The 20,483-nt window shown below is 44.2% G+C and overlaps 1 protein-coding gene across 1 annotated transcript in view; it reads right to left on the bottom strand.

Annotated features, from left to right (window-relative positions):
- The window catches only part of dock1 (dedicator of cytokinesis 1), a 201,741-nt gene that overhangs the window by 51,604 nt on the left and 129,654 nt on the right, over positions 1–20,483 (bottom strand). Inside the window, exons 28-29 of the mRNA XM_047032175.1 lie at positions 11,701–11,802; positions 10,103–10,197 (exon numbers count right to left, since the gene is read on the bottom strand). Coding sequence (XP_046888131.1) covers positions 10,103–10,197; positions 11,701–11,802 — 197 coding nt within the window. The remainder of the gene's footprint in view (positions 1–10,102; positions 10,198–11,700; positions 11,803–20,483) is intronic.

The following is a 20,483-nucleotide window of genomic DNA, read 5'->3' as shown; positions in this document are numbered from 1 at the left end:
ACACGCAGCGTATTCGTTCAGCTGCATTTCCTTTCCCCTGCTCTCCCTCCGTCTCTCTGTCACTCATGCGTCTTTCCCACATATGCACACAGTCACAACGTCAGCACACGTTAGCAACAATGCATACATATGCCGTTCTAGTAAGACCGACAGCTATATCAGCGAGCCTTCAGCATTAGTGCCGTAGCTAAAAGTCGAGGAAAGTTGAGGCTACTTTTCGCTAGGTACCTTACTCACATTTACATTTAGTCATTTAGCAGACGCTCTTATCCAGAGCGACTTACAGTACTCGAAGTTTCCCCTTCGTTCTTTTGGTGAGAAGTCTCAAGAGCTAGCTACTTACTCGGCGTCATGGAGCCGACCAGTTAAATAGTTGTTTAGCACTAGCGTTGCTACATGCATAATGCAGAAATGATATGTTAGTTGTTGTTAATTTGTGACGGTGTGAATCATTTTGGATTAATATTTAATGTACTGAATTATTAACGAAGGAATTATTACGACCCCCCCCCCCCCCCCCCCCCCCCGGTCTGACAACCCCCACCCCTCCCCGCCACTATTAGATTTCTAATCTGTGAGAAACACTGAGTAGTATAATGCCCTGATATAGTACAGCTTCCTGACTCAACGACATGATTCGGTAATATCGAGGCATCAATATTGAGCCGGCTTTCGTCCTGTGATGTTCATGGATGGCTCTGAGGCAATCCGATTGGTCGTCCTGCTCCAGCTGCCGCCTGGTTTGTATATTAAGAGTGTCTGATCGATGGATCCACAGCTGATGGCATACTGCTACCAACGCTCCCCTCTATGGAAGCTTTCCTTGTTGTCTGTCCGTCCTTCCCTCCCCCCTCCCTCCCTCTCTCCCCTTTAGTGATGCCAATTCAATGGAGGTTATGTAGAACGGTCTGGCCTTCATAGAGTAGAGTCGGTAGACACACAGAGCCACCGGGGGACTTTGACACGTTTAGTTCAATGTCTGTGGTGAGGCAGGCCTCAGCCTTCACATCTCTGTCAACTCCCTGATCCCCTAGCCTACAGACCAGTGTGAGCCTGCAGACCAGTGTGAGCCTGCAGACCCGGCACCCAGGAAACATAATGGTCTCTGACTAACAGATAGACTGCTTCCTTGGCCAGAACATCCTGTCATTAATTAAAGAGAGGAGATCTTTAATGAAGGAGGATGGAAATAGCATGTACTCTTCTCTCCCACAGGCAACAGAGATGCACCGGCAGACTATTCCAAAGAGATTAAGGCACTTGCACGTTAATTACCCGAATTAGAGAACAAAGGCTAAAGAGAGGGATGGAGCGTGACTTCCTATGTACATACAATTAACAATTTGCACAAAAAAATCTGATCACGGATCAAAATTATGTAAAATATGACCTGCACTGTTCAAATGTATGTTGATCTTTTCATTGAATCCATCAAAAAAAGACTTGTGTGCTAATGATCACAGAACACTTTGTCCAGCATGCTGCCTCGACTCCCATGCTCTCTCAAGCTTCTGTTATTAACACAACCAAATGCCAGGGGGAAGATGCCCGGCTGCATTCCTACATCTGTGACGAACAGCCATTTTGGTGCTGAGGGAAAAGAAGATGTGCAGAAAACACAGGGAAACATGCCGACAAGCTTCTGCCTTACAATTTCATTAGAACAGCCGCAGAGAAGTTAATTACTCCAAGTTACAGTATAAAAGCTCCTCTAAATGTAAATTAATTCAAACCCCTATCCAATAACATTTGTTTACTCACCGAGCCCAGATGTCAAACATATTAGGGACCCTCCTGGTGTTTCCCCAGCAGCTCTGAGGGAACTATGGTAGCTGTGGTCTTCAACTGAACTTCTGAGCGAATCACCAAACTTTGAAAAAACACTTTTTAACTAGCTGCAAAATTACCCCATTTCCTTTAACTGTAAGCAAACAACTAACCGGCATCACTATGATAAATATGCTCCATCAAATTGTCAGTGTCAGAATAATCACCCTATTATTGCTGATTGATGGGTTTGCTTGTACACCTTTCCCTGGGCCATGGCGCAGAATTTAGAAGATTCTCTTTTAATACCCTCGGCAAATTTTCATAACTTCCAAAAGAAGTGAGCCTGGAACCGCTCTCTTTGTGTGATCCACATAACTTAACCTGTATGCTAATGGTGAGTTATCAGTCCAAGGTAGTTGCTAATTGAGTTCAGAGAGCATCCTTGATAATGATCTGTATTTATTTGCATTCTAGTACCAATAGCTGGTGTATCAACCTGCGCTCAAAGATAAGGCAAGGTCAAAAAACATTAATTACCAGATCAATTTATTAAATTAGATTATGTTTATTTCTGGGCTTCTGACCTGATACGGGATCGATTTTTTCTTTGCATAGTTGTTCCCAACCCACCCTTTCACTTCACAGCCACCTCTATACGCTTGCTTATCACAGAATTATAATCCTCATTTGCGAACCCAGTCAGGCGGGAGAAGGTTCTAGACCCATATCTTCTGTATCTGCAAAGGCTGTATGAGGCTATAGGATTAAAATGTGAAACATAGAGACTGTAAAACTTAACCACACCACCACATCCCAGGATTCCTAGCTTGGTTTACTGATTCTCTTAAGCAGGAAGGACATCCTGATTACAGTCTTTCTCCACAGGGCGCATTACGCTTCCAGGCAGTGATGTATAGGGTGACATCCCACCTTCTCACTTTCTTCATATGTTTCATATGATCTAGCGCAGTTCCCGTGGTACATTCAATTCACTTCTTGATAATATAATTATTGATAAATATATAGTTGTTGGTGGAGTGTCATTCAGATCTTCGGGGGCAAACATCGCTGGTGTTGTATGTGATGTGTTCTTCAAGGAGCATGTGAGGGTGTTGGAAGAGTTAAGCCTTGGTAAATTATTCTAATCTAGGCAGATCACACTGGACTTTCTCACTCTTGTCTCGACTTTATCCCATAAACACATGGATTATTCTGAATGGCCAATCAGCTCACTCTGAAATGATACAAAGCTGATCCCTCTGTGTGATTGATGGGGTGAAAGGGGCCAGGTAAGTGCTGGTACTCAATCCCCTGGAGGACAGAACATCAGAGGACAGCCAGTGATTTAAGGCTGATCCCAAAGCCAGGAGTGAGATCGTACATTATGTCTGTTTTCTGAGAGATGCAATGCCCTTCTCTGTACATCTTGACAGCAGCTTTGCTGTGTGACGTGCTAGTCGGTGGACATGGCAAGCCAGTCGGGATGAAAACACAGGCACTGAGCTGCTCGGGGGGGGGGGAACATTTAGTCATTTTAGCAGACGCTCTTGTCCAGAGCGACTTTAGCAGTTGTTTAAGACCCACACTGATACTTTTCGGGAAAGGTGAACCGATTAAATGGAAATTTGAGCAAGCTAAAAAATACAAAGCACTGATGCAGGCATAATCATTTTCTTTGGCTGCCTCAAAGTTGATCTGTTCCTCAATTCACTGTATGCTAATTAGGCACTTTGCTGCAATCTCAAACAGATTGTTGTCAACTAAAATGGGAAGCACTCTGCAAATCAACAAACAAACCCTTTGCCCTCCACAGTCCCTATTAAGCATTACACTTTCTCCCCTGTTTGCCATAAATAGGTTGATTTCAGTCCATAAAAAGTGTGTATGAATTTACAACATTCGCATTTTGGGGGGTAATCTAGGCAGCAGATGTTGCATATTAGTGACTGTGTCCTTGCATAACTTTATTATAGCGCTCCATGCAGCACTTAAGTCTTCATTGACCCCACAATGTGCAGCGCACCATGTACAAAAACGTCAGAAATGAAAGGCGTATCATAAGAGACTCTGAGATGAAAGAGGGCTGCTGGTTTGACAAACTCTTAATCTGGAGTTGTAATTAATAGGCCAATCAAAGCAAAGGGGAGGGTTGCTCAAATATTTGCATGATTACCATGACAAAGCATGTCACCGATCACAATGGGGAAGCGAGTGAATGAGGCTTGCCACACTCTGGTGGAGGCATATGTGCCTGATGACTTTGATAAAGATGTGTTGGGGAAAACACAGTGGATCTCCACACTCCTTAGGGGGCACAATCCATAGGACAACTCACAGAATCAGATCACAGCAGCCAAGATGCTCCGTTAGCCCCGGGCAACACACACACAGACACACAAACACACAAACTCACCACCCTCCCTGGTGGTGGGGCTGGCATTTATGTCTCAGCTCTTCAATGGCAGTGGAACCGTGAGAGGTGGCGAATGAACTCAACTTGATCACTATGCTTTCCCCTCCAACACACACATTTATGTACACGCACATCTACACGCACACACCTGGACATCCAGCATGGTACTGCAGCGGTGCGTGTAATACCCCTAAAAATGACACCCCACTTGGCTACGGTTACATATATAAATGTCTCCAAAGCAAGTTGCGTTATGCACTGATATCAAACAAAATTAGCTGCTAATGGAGTTCAGTTAAAATTGGAGACATGCATGGAGTCCATTCAAGGCTAGTCAGAGAAATGTGGAACTGTTGTGCAAATCAGCATTGTAAGTGTAATGTAATTAGCGTAGCAAACTAGCGATTTAAATAAACGTTTCAATTAACAACATGGTTGCAATTATATATGTCCTAGGGATGCACCGAATCCAGGATTCGGTTTCGGATTCGGCCGAATATAGTTATTTTTTTACGGGGTTCGGTTTCGGATGAACCTTTTTTTCCACCAAACCGAACCCTACGCTTGCACTACGCTGGTCAACGTAATGACACCTCCGTTGATACGGGAAGGCGTTAACGTAGCCGTTAACGCCGTAACCGTTCAATGCAATAGGCTGAGAGAAAGAGAAAATGGAACTTGTGAGCAGAAAAAGTGTTGTTTGACAGTACTTTCAGTCAAAAGAAGGCGATTCAAGTCAAGCTATATGTTCAATTTGCAATGCTGATTTGTCTTGTGGTGAGAAGGACCCTAAACGTGTATCTGTATGTTTTTTTTATATCTATATGCATATCTATATGTATCTAAATGTCTTGTCTTATCTGTTGTTGTGCCTGTGCACTTTATGTGTTTCACCGTGGGAGAGTGGGAAACGTTTTTATCGATTCCTTGTATGTCTGACATGCAGGAAATTGACAATAAAGCTACTTTGACTTTGACTTTTAAACAATACATAACATCTCCACTGTTAAAACATTTGCGTATGAAGCATTCCGAAAGAAATTCTAGAAATCTAAAAGGCAAATATTTTGGATATTGATTGGATCTTGATATAAGGTAAACATAGGCATATGGTTATTCTCCCAAAAAAAAATCCCACTTGTCTTCCTGGCACTTTTTACACGCAAGCATGTCACAGAGGGCTTCACATACGCCCATATAACTGCCCCTCCACCAACCTAAACCCTCAAGGAAGACAAGGAAAAACTCCCAACAGGAGAAAAAATGGAAGAAACCTTGGAAGAAGCAATTCAGAGAGGGATTCCAACAATCCCCTCTTCCAGAGACGGTTGGTGAGAGAGAGGAGCAGAACACAAGCTAAACATAGTCATACAGTGTCAATGGGTTTTGAATAACCAAAATCCATTGTTCAACTTTATAGATGTAGGACAGGACCGGGAAACTCGCTGTTGGAGACTGGTTTCCGGTTGACGACCAGGTCCAGCGTTGGCCGACCGACGACCACGCAGGTGCTAAAAGCTCAAACCCCCCACACCACAAGGGGATGTGTCTATCTGTCTGGGAGCTATGCCCTGTCTGTCTGTCTGTCTGTCTGTCTGTCTGTCTGTCTGTCTGTCTGTCTGTCTGTCTGTCTGTCTGTCTGGGAGCTAGGCCCTGTCTGTCTGTCTGTCTGTCTGTCTGTCTGGGAGCTATGCCCTGTCTATCTGTCTGGGAGCTAGGCCCTGTCTATCTGTTTGGGAGCTACGCCCCGTCTATCTGTCTGGGAGGGACACATTTCCCTCTGCTTTGCTCTGTCCCTTTTCCTCATCCTACTCATCCCTCCATCTCTATCTACACTACCAATTCGCTCCTTTTCCACTGTGCGCCCTTCTCCCTGTCTCTCACCCTCTAAGGTAGTGATGTATCCAGTGTTTGTACCGCTTCATAAGTGCAGTAGCATTTCTCTGCAAAGACAGTCAATTTGGAGATGTAAATGTGTGCATCTCTGTTCCATCTGATCCCTGCGTGTGGAGCTCTAGGGGGTCCCCTCTCACTTTAAACACACACAACGTAAAAGGGTCCATGGCTCTACCACACGGCTGCTCAGCTTACAGGCCAGCTGCAGCATTAGTCAGGTGTGCACAGATGAGAACAAGGCAGCCCGGGTAGCTCTCCTAATGAGAGGTGTGGGATTGATGGTGCGGGTCGGCCAGCTAAAGAGCCTTTTCTTCATCTATTTCCTGCTTTCATCTCTTCGTCTGCCAAGACGCTTTGAGGGAGCGTGCCATTCATCTCCACACACTATTCTTACCCGTTAATTAATAACTCCACATCCATTCATTATCCCCAGTGAACTCCTTTTGGGGGAGGAAGGGGTCTAGTATTGGGTGGGTTCCAGTATGTCTTTGTATGAAGGTGCATGTTCATTAGCATGTTCACTTATAAAGGCAGCAGAGGGACAGCCCATTCACGTGTCAGACAACGAGTCAATGTTTTGATTTGATGTGAGATCTGTAATGTTCTTCCCCGAGGTAAAGTTTGGTGGAGGTTTGCTGCTTTCACCAGACTGCCTGACAAAGGGTGGATCCCAGCAAGGACAAACCGGACTGACATTAGATGAACAGCATCATCTCTCTCACTGAAGCTTCTTGGACAATCCCTACCTTCAGCTAAAGCAACAAAGGCTGAAAGTCACTCAGACGCATTATTTTATGTACTCTTTTGTGCCACGTAGCGTTTGAGGCCTGTGAAGTGTGTCCTAACAGCAAATTGATGACACAATAATTGCACTAAGCATGCGATTACTTAAAGCGTACTTGGCCATAAGGTAGGAAAAATCGACAGCACAATAAAGTTTGTTGTACAAAGCTGGTGGGGGATTTGGCTGAGTCTAAAAAACCAACAGCTGCTGTCTGACAAAACTGTGGCGCCTAGCTTTTTATCTAGGGACGGAACAGGAGAGAGAGAGAGATAGGGTGAGCTGAGGGAAATGTCATTGCAGGCTAATTTAGTTAGCATTAATTTAATACCATCCCTAAATTGCAATCTTCATAGGTCATTTTTATCCAAATAAAAGGTAATAGGTAAAAATGTACCAGACCTTAAGCTAAGCATGGTCTGACGAGGTGGGGTAAAAAAAGTGGCTTCCACTTTGGTTAAATTGAGTTTTGTAAACTAAATGTTTACAGGTAGATCTCAAGACAAAGTGTACCATCTGTTCCAGCTTGACAGACCATCAGCGAGAGAACTGTGTTCACATAAGCATTAGGAGCCCTTCACTTTGAACTCAGAAATTTAGCAAATCCCCGAGTTCCGTTTAAGTTTGCAAAATGATGTATGCAACTTTTCTTTCCATCTTGTAAACCAGGTGGGGAATGGGAAAGCAGACCCTGCAAGTTCAACAGAATAGTAAGAAGCCACAACCCATCAACCACCGTTTGTTTGGAGGTTCCCCAAATACAAATCCAGAGCACCATGCAGATCCCACCATGACTGACAGTCTTCACCTTGTCGTGTCGCACCTCCCATCCAGGCTACCCTGCCTGTGGCTGTGCCATCATGGCCATGGATTATCTGGAGCAGCCAGCCAACAGTTAAACAGACTGCCACTACAGCAGCCGGTCCCTCAGGCAATTAAAGAGCAGACACTCATTAGGCGGCTGAAGGGAAGAAGAGGGAGCGGAGGAGTGCCGGCTGTGTTGAGGGCGATCCCTATCTCATTAGCGGGCCTATCACAGAGCCTGGAGAGGGGTGGACACAGGAGACCGAGGCCTCTGCTGGCCTCGTAGGTGGAAATCTGTTGACCGAGTCGCCATCCCACAACCAGCGGGGAGGAAGTGGACGGTGTTCACATGCCAAACAGGCGTTGGAGAAGCCCTTTGAGAGTCCTAATTATGACAATGCTAACGATGCAGATTGCTTGTATCCTGTCTCCAGCTGTTGACAGAACACTTGTGGACACCTACGCAGTGCTGACAGCCTGCCTCCAGGTCTGGACAGGGCAGGCGCAAGCAGCCTCTTAAGGATGAAGAGTATCTGGCTTTCGTGAAATGTGTCTAGCAAAGCACATGTATGTAGGCAGCAGAGTTTAGAGTGCAAGCCTACCTTTAGAACCTGAGTAGGAGTCAGGGGCTGGACCCTGGTTTGAGCGAGTCCTTGTGGCGCAGTCCTCTGTGCTACTGCAGAGCCAGCCTGGGACAGTCCTGGCAAAGTCATCGCCCTCTCACACAGCAACCATTACAGACGGCACACTACAGGAGCACCTGGCCACCAGACGCACTTTACTCCCAGGTCATTCCCAGCAAGTAAATCCACATGAAATTCCGGGATCAAACACCTCCCACACAATAAATGAATGTGTCCCCTTGGATTCAGCAGGAGGACAGAGAGGGGGAAGAATGACTGCCGTCATTACAAAAACAAATAGAGGAGACTTACTCATAAGTCACACCAATAACTGCATTTCCTTTTGAGAGACTGGCTTGATTTTTAGCACACATTTGTCACAGTGCAACACTAACGAACATGGGCTTGTTTAAAAAAAGAACCTTCACACAACCAAATAAAAAAAAAACATAAAAAACAAACTCGGAACTCAAAACACTGATAACAAAGACAATTTTTCTTGTTTAAATGCCATTAAACCACTCACAAAAATGCCATGACTTGTAAAGTCAAATGTTCTTTCGCTGTACCCATATACTGTGTACAACCTGAGCGTGAGTCATACAGCCGTGAGAGCGGCACTGGAGCTGTTTCTCCTTCGTATGGCAGGTGCCTCCAGAGATCTGAGAGCAGCAGCGATCACGTCCGGCGTGCAAGGGTGGCGGGGGGTGTTAGGGTGATTGTTTTCATTCCCAGACATGCATTACCAAGCAGGCTCAGTCTCCAGCAGAACAGATGTGATTTCCACACCTGGGGTAGGGATGGAGGGGGGGAGCAGGGGGGGGGGGGGGGGGGGGGGGTGGGGAGGTGCCTTTCATCATAATTCCACCCACACCACAGTCTCCTGCATTCTGACACAGGTGCTCAACTATGTTTACAGGACGGCTGTATGAAGAGATGGGGCATGGTCTTGCTAGCAGCAATCACAGGCGGCTGATGCCAGGTGCAGAGCAGATAAAATAATTAGCTGGGTCCTTTCTTAACCTCGGTACCCTGCACCCGACACTGTAGAAATGGACTGGAAGAGAGTGAGACCACTCAGTCATGGTTCCCTGCTATAAAGATTATACTGGAGCCAACCATGTCTTTGTGACGGTGTATGTTCACCCAGAAGCATTCTGCCAGGAGAGTGTGCAGTGTGTAAGAGGTAAAGTATCATGTGTGGGTCATGTGCCTCATTCGTAGTTCACTCATGACACTCTTAATTGCAGAAAAACAACATCAGAGCCCTCAAATGGTATTCTAGTTTCTCCCATAGATGACTAATTACAGTCAAAAAACCTTGATTTCAACTGAAACTCCACTTCCCAGACATTCTCGATGAAATGTTTTTCTTCTACAGAAAACAGTTGTGTGAAGAGAACATTACAAAACTAGAAAACAAGGTAGCACAAAAGCAAGATAAATTAAAGAGGTGCTGTGGATAAGTTGTGTCTGAAGTTTAGAGTACAGAGCCTGGCAGAAACACGGGCCATCTACAATTCATGTTGCTGTTTGAAGCTGCCGATCTGATTGGACAGTGGCTAAGGCCTTGTGCTGGTATTTGCATGGAGAGAGAAAAAAAACATTAGGAAAAAGTTCTTGCCTACTTCTGACTGCTGTTCCTTGGCAACAACAGCACTGGGAGATCAAAGTGGCATGGCTGTGTGTGTGTGTGTGTGTGTGTAAGTGAGTGAGCGAGCGAGCAAGAGATAAAGAGAGAGAAACTGAAAGACAAATGAAAGACAAAAAAAAGTGTGTAGTTTGAGGAGAACAGACTGTTTATCCTGTACTTACTTATTCTGCATCATGTTCAGTATGACCCAGTCGGCGGGGTAAACATTCTTCCCGATGAGATCCTTGAACATGATAAATGTTTCCATTAAGAAATCCTAAAAAGAAAAGAGAGGAAGCATTTGAAATGAAGACTGTCATTCCCCCGACCTGTGAGATAAGAGCAATCTGGAATGAACTGTGTAGGGCTTCTGGCTCTGAGCAGAAACAGCTTTTAGATTGTTTTTTAAGGTTCAAGGTGAAAGACTCGTTCATTCCTCCTTTGTGAGGCTTGTGCACTGATGTCAGGGAGAAAGCCGGCTGGTTCCTGGGTAAACGTGAGGGATCACAGTACTGATGACGTCCAACATGTATTTTGTATGGAAATAAGAACATGCTCCTGATCAGCAGGAGCAGCATGCTTGTTCTCTCTATCTTTATTTGATCCTCAGAGTGAGGGACTGAGAGCCTATGTGTCTGTCTTGGGCGGGGTGTGCTAGAGAAACCTCACGCTGTGGGTGCTGGCTCTGGTGGGGACAATAAACACCCAAAAAGTTGTCTGGATGGAGGCCAGCTGTGAAATGTTACACCAGGCCATGCCAACTCTACTCTATAAATCTGGCCGGGCGGCCTGTCTTCATTGTGGTGATTGCTTGCCTCACCGCGGGAATGAAGTCAAGCCGGAGACAAGTGCCGTATATATTGAAGAACAAGATGGTTGGGGGGGGGGGGGGGGCGGGGGGGTCTGGTTTGTTTAATTCCCCTCACAGTAAACTCAGCACAAACAAAATCTTATTTTAAGTCCGGTGACCGGTACGTAAAAAAAATACCCCATCTCAATCCTGCAGTGCCACCAGAAGATGTTATTGTTCCATTATTGATCTATGGGTCAGTCTACATTATGGATTATCGGAAACATTTCAAAGATAGCCAAGCTAATACAGCTATATCAACATAAGCAAGTTTCTCAGTGTCACGTATAAGCAGTAGCTTTCCCTGGTTCCATATGGGAATGGTTATCTAAGCTCTGGAAGGTTCTGAGAGTATCTGTTGTATCTATGTTCATATTGAAGCACACACATCTATTTGTACTGCTCATCTCCTCTAAAAGAGGGAAAAAGGATGGATTTTCCTTTGACTCAGTGGAAGGCCCAGTAGCGGCACGCTGCATTATGTTAATCTGCCCCCTGAATACGGAGACATACTGCTCTGAAGCCCTGAGAATGATTCTGAACAGAAAAATCCATAACATCCCTCAAATGCATCCCTCTCTCCCTCCACATGTTTAGCTTCGGGGGACAGAGTCGGTTTCTTGTAAGGACCCCGTCACTGTGGGTGCCATGTGGCATGTCAGCTGATAGGAAGCTTTCTCTACTCCATCTAATGAAGATTTGATATTGAGTTATGCTGAGGAACAGATGGTCTGATCAATGGGTTTTATCACAGCATCTGACAGTCTGAGTGATGGTGACGGATCAATCGGATTAAGTTTATATTTAACCATAATGGAAGGCATTTGTTCAACGATTCCACCCACACATTGTAAGTATAGTTAAGTATAGAGTTAGATATCAGCAGGATTGGCTCATTGGATTGTTGATCAGGAGGAGGGACCCACTCACCACCACGTCGGTCCTCATCTTGCCAAAGGTATTGATCAGGTGTGCGTAGTGGTAGTCGTCCATCTGTCTCAGGGTCGCAGTCATGCTGGCCACAAAGCTGCCCTGGAGAGGAAGAGATCAGAAAGAGAAGGACAAGTTCAGTTTGACATACGGGAACGGCCCGTACTGTAGCAGCTGAGGGGGGACTATCGTCCGGGGGCAGGGCTAGGACACGGGGGTCTGAGTTAAATGCACAGTGCTGTAACTTAGCTCCACAGGCTCTTGCATGGTAGCAGAAGGCAAGGAGGGGAGACGGATGGTTGGTAGGGTTGAGGACACCGCTTGAGTCCTCGTCATGCCTTCACATGACTGAGAGACAAAAGACTCAGGAGGGGGGTGGGGGCATTGGAAAGCATGCGGTGGTGACAAACATCTTTGCTGCCACAGCGTTCTCTTTCAGCAGTGATCCAGACTGTTTGAGGAAGAGTGGCACGCATGAGGAGAACAGCAGTCACTAAAGAGAGATGATAGAATGTGGTGTGGCTGGAAGGTCCAGTCCTGGATGGTACAGGTAGGATAGAAGATGTGTACCAGTCTGAGGATAAGAGGCGAAATGGGGAAAAGGGGATTTGTGAAATTTTGAGAGATGAAAGGAGATGGATCGCTGTGAAGTTAATTATTGAGAATGTTGACATTACATGGATTCACCAGGAGACTAATTATGTAAGAACAAAGAAAGAACGTAAAGGGTATCTTGAAAAACACAGCAATAGACTAATATCATGCCTGACTGGAATAAACAAGACAATAATGATCTCATCGTAATGCCAATAAGTACATGCAATGCCAAATTCATTTAAAGTCAACCACTGTAAAAACTCACCAAAAGAAGTTTAGTTGCTGAAATGTTCTGTTTCAGTTTTTATATATATATATATATATATATATATATATATATATATATATATATATATATATATATACATGCACACACATATATACAGTAATCACATAGCTGCTGACATCACAAATGTGTGACAAGATAAGGGAATTAATTAAAAGTTTAAACTGAATAAACACAATATGCATGAGAGCACTTTCAAATTATAAGTCTTGAAGTTGGATAAGCCTTTAGATATACAGCGTTCTAGCTAGCTGTGTGAAACACCGTGAACACCGCACCAGAGTGGCTCACTTCACAAGTTCTCACATCCATCTACAATAAATACACAGTCTATCTACTGAAAACAAGATCGTTCTCTGAAGAACACCTTCATAAAATGAGATTCAAGAAGGCCCGAGAGACTGAACAACAGTCCTGTCTGCCTCAGCAGCAGCAGACTTCTGGGACACGAAGGCTCCAAACATTTGAATGAAAAACATGACTCAACATCTTGGTGTCCTCCGTCATGCCTTAAATTCAGTTGCATTGTGAGCCATATCCCGGAGCAGTAATTAGGCCTGACCCACATACGTAGGGCAGCAGGAACAATGCTGAGCACATCAGCCAGCCTCCCTGCAGCCTCTGCTGCCACGCTCTCTTCAGATCTTCACAGGCACTGCATTTAGCACACCTGACAACATCACGCAAAACACCCCATCCAGCAAAGAGAATGTTTCCAAAATACACTCTTTTTTTCAAGCGTGTTGCGCACAAAACACTACTAGGCTATAGAAACTCCCCTTGCTTAACCCACTATTCAGTTCAGGGACGCAAGTTTGATATCAGCTTTGGAAGGGACATCTATAGTTAATGCAAGCGCACATTTTTTTTTTTTGCTTCATGTAATATTATTTTATGTTTTAGTTAAAAATAAGATGATCGGTAGGCCTATCATTTAGAAACTTTCTTTAATTTTGTAATGCCTTAGCCTACCTCAATTCTGAATTTTGTGCCGAGTCCGACACCTGGGGCCTCATGTATAAAGGATTGCGCAGCTTTCATACCAGAAAATGGCGTACGGCCAAAACTCGAAAAGTACCTACGCACAGAAATATTCACATGTATAAAACCGGTCGTACGCCAGGTCCTGCGCACCTTTCCTTTATAAATTACAATCAACGTGAGATTGACCGCACGTGAACGAGCCACTGACCTTGCCTCCTCCCATAAATTAATACGCAGATGGACTATAAATGCGCTCCTGAGGTCATTTCTTTGTCTGAATTACCGTATTTCTTCAAATAAATGCCGCCCTCGAATAAACGCTGCACCAAAAATGAATGTTATTTAATAAACGCAGCAGCATTTATTCGAAGAAATATGGTGACTGTGAGATCGGGGTTCTGACAACAGAGGTGGAGGCAAGAAAATGTGTCCTGTTTGGCGGTCTGTTATCAGGTATTAGCGACAAAAGAAAGTCGGCGGAGTGGAAAACTGTCACTATTTGCGCCCTTTCTTGTTTTTAACCTGTAGCACTTTGATATGTAGCTAAATGTAAAGTGCATTACAAATAAAATGATGATTATTATTATAGGGCCATAAATGCAGTGGGTTCAGAGAACTGGACCATGGCAGAAATTAAGAAGAAATGGTCCGATGTAAAACTTTAAATGAAGAAACGAGTGGTGGCACATCTTAACAGCATGGCAGCTATAGGGTTAGCGTGACATGCATGTCCTGAGTGATTTTGTCGTTCATTTGACACCCTCAAGTTTAACAGCAGTTATTAAGTGGTGGCGGATTAAACAGAAGGCTATTTAGCATTGCCCGTTTTGGGTTTTGGCATTTTTATGTGATCATACACATTAATGATCAAACTTTTATTACCGTAGGTAGCCCAAATATGTTTTTTGAATAACTTACGTTATGCCTACATATGACAAAAACTGTAGTGGAAACTTTATTTAGTAATGTTTGGTGAGTTTCGGCACTTTTCAGTTTTAATTCGCCATGTTACAGAGCCAGACAAGACTTTGCGGACGGTCCGCACATTCTCACGTCTGCTCAAAACTTTCCCTGACGGCCCGCACATTCTCACGTCAAGTAAATCTTAATACATCACGAAGTGTGCGTGAAAAGCAGCGTATGCAAGCTTTTTGTGCGTGCGCAACGTTTATACATGAGGCCCCAGGACTTCTGTGTGTGTGCTGCAGTGGCTATTTGGCATCAGAATAGCATGCACCGGTTTGTGTTTTCGGTTAAACTGCTTTGATTTTACAAGCGTTGATTGGGATACTGCGTTTATTTTTTCCAGGATTATCAACCTAAATGAATGCACTGACTAATAAAGTAAATTGTTAAAACTCAAACTTTAGATTTTACTGGGGCACAGCACATTTATACTGGGGCATGTGCCCCAGTAAAAAGGGTCTAACGACGTCCCTGCTGACACCACTGTGTGGCGATATCCAATTGCGGATTAACAATGTATAGCCTGATTATAAACCTGTTACAAATCTGTTGATTTGGGGGGTCAATATACTTCCTAGTTTTTCTATGCTGGGAACTAATGGGTTTATGCTGATGTAATATTCTAATATAGAAATAGAGTGCAGGACCCTATCAGACAGAAGTCATCATTGGGCATATTGCAACCATGGCTCACAATGTTGCAGCTTTCAACTTTATCCCAATTAGGCTGAGCTTGATGAGGAGCGAGTGTATAAATGACTGCTGCTGCCGCTGCTTATATAAGTTCCTATTTCCTAACCGGTGAACAAAGGATCCAATTACTTGATAGCCATGCAGATAAAGGGAAAGGGGTCACGTGGGTGATGGGATGAGGGGGGTTGGGGGGGAAACAGAGAATGAAATGAAGAAGGAAATAGCCCAGCTGGCTTCCACTTGCTGTGTACAACAGTGTATTCCCCAAGGAAGAGACGATTAATCTCTCATGTGCCCGCTGTTGTGTAGTTCCTTAAGAACTTGTCCGAGGATGACAGGCGCGTCTTTCTTCAATTCGGCCCGTTAATTTTGACGTATAAGAGAGCGGGATGGACATGAGGGTGAATGTGGGCAGATGTGGCTGCTGCCTTGTTGTGGCGGGTTGGGGGAGGGCTGAGGTGGGGAGGGGGGCTACTGCCTTTGGTAAGCTTAGTGTAGTGTAAAAGACAGACTCCCTCTGTTTGGAAATCCTCAGAGCCTGTGGCGACGTCTGGGGTTTAAAGAAGCAGTTACAGGCTCCTGCATGCTCAGCTGGGAGTAAAATCACAAATAACGCGACACAGGTCCATAACGAAGGCAATAGTTTCAACACAGGACTACTTAGCTCTGACGGCTTCACGCGTGAAGAACAACGGGCCGATCTCTTTGCCCCCGAGTTCATAACAGGCCTCTGACAAGAGCTGCTGCGTGTAGTTAGCAGACCGGTGAAGTGTGAATGCTGGCTGATTGTTGTAACAGGAAGAGTTATGTTGTTTTGTTTTCCCAGCTCGTTTCCTTTTGTTCAGAAGCTTTAAACTCGAACCAAACACGCTTTGAGATCATTTTATTCCACTAATAAACTACCGAATGGACTTGAATGATCCTTAAGCTTCCCAACAAATGTAATTGCTGCTTTAGCCATCAGCGTTCCTAATGGAGGGAAAATCCATTACGTCAAATTAAATTGAGGTGATGGATTCTGGCTCTGTCCTTCCCAATGGACGTGGTCACTATGAACTAAATATGTATGGGTGGAGGGTAAACACCTTTCAATGTGAAGCAATTACAGTTGGGGACTAGAACGAGACATTATTTCAGCTGAAAACAGACAAACAAAAACATGCAAGAATAAATCATTTAAAAAGCCTCCTTGCTCATGGCAAAGTTAACTTCAGACTTCATTTAACCCATAGAGCCAACTCAGGGCTCAGACCTCCTTCTGTTTCATTTCTGCTGTTTTTCTCAGGTCTGGCATTTTGAACTGCTGTCTCAAGTGAAAGCTCAAAGGGCAGGTTTTCCTCTTGTGTCTGATCTCCTGACTCCATCACAGTGATGAACTGCAGCCGGTTTCTATAGCAACACCCCCCTTTTCCGTGGGATCAGATAAAACTGAGTGGGAATGGGGAGAATGCTTTTCTGAAGAGGTCTCATTCTCAACCATCTCGGAGCAGACCTATCTATTCTCGTTTAGGAGTATGTGATGGAGACACCTGGCAATACAGAGCAGGTGCCAGTGTACTGGAAGTGTAACCATGAAATGAGTCTTGCTTCAATCCCTAGCTCGTTATCTTATCCAGAGTCATGGAGTTTCACCGAATCTTTTGTTTGAATTTTTCAAACCTTTCTGGATAAGGATATTGATGATTAATCATTAATCAGTTGATTGCTGTTAAGAATCTAACCAATAAAAAATGAATTAACCGACAATGTCTGCCGTCTGCCTTGTTAGTCTAAAAATGGCAATAATTGCGCCCCAGTGTTTCCAATATATTCATCAATGCTGCTGCTGCTTCAGAACTTTATGAAATGTCAAGTTGCGGCTACGGAGCTGTTCGCTCCATGGAACTCAAACGAAAGGTTGTCTGCTCTCTCTCCACTTGGATGATGAGCAACTGGAACAGTGACAGGACGTCAATCACTCGCCAAGTCATGACAACCTAATAAACAACAGCGCAAGTACAGCAAAGCACTTTCTCCTCCGGCTCAGTCAGGCAGTGACAAACAGGGCAGAAGCTAGCATTAAGTTACTGGAGAACTTGACAAGAGAAAAGGTAGATTTAAATCAGCTAACATTTGTTTGATATATTTTTTAAATTGTATTCTCTTTATCAATGTATTATTTATAGATTTTCAAGGCCAACAAATTATTGATATATTTCTTATATTGCAAAATAATGTTCTAGGTAGCTAGCAGTAACTTTACCTACAGTGCTGCTGCACTGCTAGTAGCTAGCAAACCTTTACAGATTATACCAGTAATGTTACTTACCTAACATAGCTACAGGTCAACTATGTTTACAGCTAGGTATTAAAATGAGGGCTGTCAATCGCAATTAATCGCATTATTTCATATGATTAATCGCGATTAATCTAAATTATTCAAATTATTCAAGCTATTTAATCTGTTAAAATGTTACCCCAATAAATAATTGAAAAAAAAAAAACAGTAAAAGGGTGTACTTAAAAACTTCAAATAGGCCTACCTGGATAATAATGTCCACATAAGTTAAGATGGAACACAACTTAAAGTTGTTTTATTCACTCACAAACTATACTGCTGTATAATAAACATCCACAAAAGTAGACTTGTTCTGGAATATAAAATACATTTCAGACATGTTGTTTCATAGCCTACTATGACATCCTGCTCCATAATATTCAAATCTCACTCAAACATGCTTCAGATACTTAAGCAACCACAGATTGACCTTAATATTGAACAATACAGTTTTATATTTTGTTGAACCCAGTCAGCTGCTCGCTTCTTTTGCGAGTGTTGTCTGCCACATATTACGGAGTGAACGCTGCTGCTGCTACCGCTAATGCTGCTGCTGCAGCTAGCTGTGTGATTTGCTTGCATGTGATAGTTTAGGAAGTACTCCGGTGATAACTAAACTCAGCCTGACAATCAGTTCACACAGCCTTAGTTTTGTCAACCGAGCCGTCTCACAACTTTTTGAAATGGAACTTCCATCTAAAAGCTTTCTCTCCATCATTCAGCTACCGTTGGCAATCAAAGTCATGTGACGACAGGTGATTCCCAGGGTCAAAAAGAAACCTGAGGTTTTTTTTGCGTTAAAATGAGATTGCGTGAACGCGTTAACGCGTTAACTTTGACAACCCTAATTTAAATATTTTGCAATGGTTACAAGATCCACAACCCATCAAATACTGTATACCAGTGAGTACTGTCTGGGCAATTATTAAAAAACACAAAAGATAAGGAACAATCGAAAACATCTTGTGTAGAGAACTTAAATGCATTTCCTTCCAGAGGTCCAGGGGCACTGGTTAGGATGGATGGCATAGTGAATTGCACCAAGTAACAGGAAGCTTTGACTGACAGTCTGGTTGCCAGAAGGCTGGAACTTGGCCCTAGTTAGACTTTCCAACAAGACGCTGGCCATATCGTGATGTAAATGGTTCCCTTCTTGCGTACATGCGGTCAGTACACATTGGGCTTAAAGTTTGCCATGTAAAGTTGAGAGGAAATTGAGATTCTAGGGTCAAGAAAATCATAGGCGTCCGATGATTGAATTAGAATCTGTTAATATCTAGTGATTGAGGAAATATCTGTATTCAAATGTTAGCTTAAACAATAGCTGGGGCTGAATGCAGCATATGACAATAGCAGCATATTGACTTGGATCTATCAAAGTATTAATCATATTGACGAGGGATGGATCTTAGAACACATTCAATGAACTGTGTGGGGCACAAATCGAGGCTGACTCTTAACGGAAATAAGGAGCTGTGATTAGTAGCAAGGGGCAGATCCATCATAATTCTCTCCCCCTCTCGTCTTTCTCTTACCGTTTCCCCAACCCCGCCTCCCCCACCCCACACTCTCTCTCAAGATAATTCATCTCACTTCCGACGAGGACAGCAAGGGACCAGAATGGATGTTTGCTCTCCGAGTGAATAAAAGGACCCATACACCAAGCATCATACACAGAGCATTGTTTGAAGCCGTTAATTGGGGCGGAGGTGGGGGGTGTTGTACAAGGGCCACCAAGGGAACAGGCTCTGCCTCAGCCTGCCTGAAAAGCAGGGAAGCAACAGGGTGGGAAAGGAAGAGGGGGAAAAGAACAAGAGAAAAAAGAACAGAGAAAAAGAGACAGGGAGAGAGATAAGACCAAAAGGTAAAGTATCGCTTCACAACCATTCTGTCTTGGTTTGGGGCTAGACTAGGGGTTGACGTGAAGGGTGAACGACAGCAGAGAACATTGAAGACAGAGGCTGAAGATAATACTTCTTTATCTCATGACAAATGGGGCAACTTAACTTGGCTGCAATGGAAAGACAGCCATTTAGCAGTGCCAAGTCATTGAGACTTTGGTATTGTAAAGCATGTTTAAAGGGGCACAGCTCTCCTGGGCTGAAGGACACCATTCTCCCACACTCCAAATCCTCACCTATCTGTAATAAACACACCTGTAGTTTATACCTGGTTTACCTAGCTTACTTAGACTCAACAGGGTTTCAATGTTGATAGACCTGTTGTTTACTTACTAACTGTTAACGTTTATTTTAATATACATAAATGAAAAAAAGTTTGGTAAACAACAAAAGCTAGTTAAAAAACAGAGGGTTCTCTCTTGGTTGACATGGTTACCTAGGAAAGACACACTGCTGCTGCATCTGAGCCCATCCAGGGAAGAGCAGAAACAATCACAGTGCCACAATTTGTGGAATGGCCACCATCTGTGTCTGACTGGCCCAGCACCACTGCGGCCAGCAGAGGAAATCTCTCTGTCACCCTTTCCTCCGTACCCTCCCAAGAAAGCACCAAGCACACAGACACACACATACACACACACACACACACACACAAATTAAGTCAGTAATGTGCACGCACACACCTACAGGCACACACAAACACACTCATTGAGACATGCAGACAGAGCGGACAGAGGAGGATGACTGACACACACACACACACTCAAAGAAGCTGCAAAGGGCCCCAGGACATCTCACAGAGGACTCCCAGGCTGGAGGAGATGGAGAGAGGCAATGTGGACATGCAGGTCATTTGACACCTGCAAGTCTCCCCAGCCTCCAAAAAGCCCCCCCAGACAGCCCCCCCCCCCCCTCCCCCCCCAGCCAGCCCCTCCCCTCCCCGCACCTGGACCTACCACACTGATTCAGGGACAAAGGAAGAGATATAAACAGTTTTCCTGATGATGTACGGTGGTGTTAAGCAAAGTAGTCACCCATG

Source organism: Hypomesus transpacificus, chromosome 13 (genome assembly GCF_021917145.1).
Source record: "Hypomesus transpacificus isolate Combined female chromosome 13, fHypTra1, whole genome shotgun sequence".
Taxonomy (NCBI): Eukaryota; Metazoa; Chordata; class Actinopteri; order Osmeriformes; family Osmeridae; genus Hypomesus; species Hypomesus transpacificus.
The sequence above is the reverse complement of the archived record's forward strand: the minus strand, read 5'-3'. Positions and strand labels throughout refer to the sequence as shown.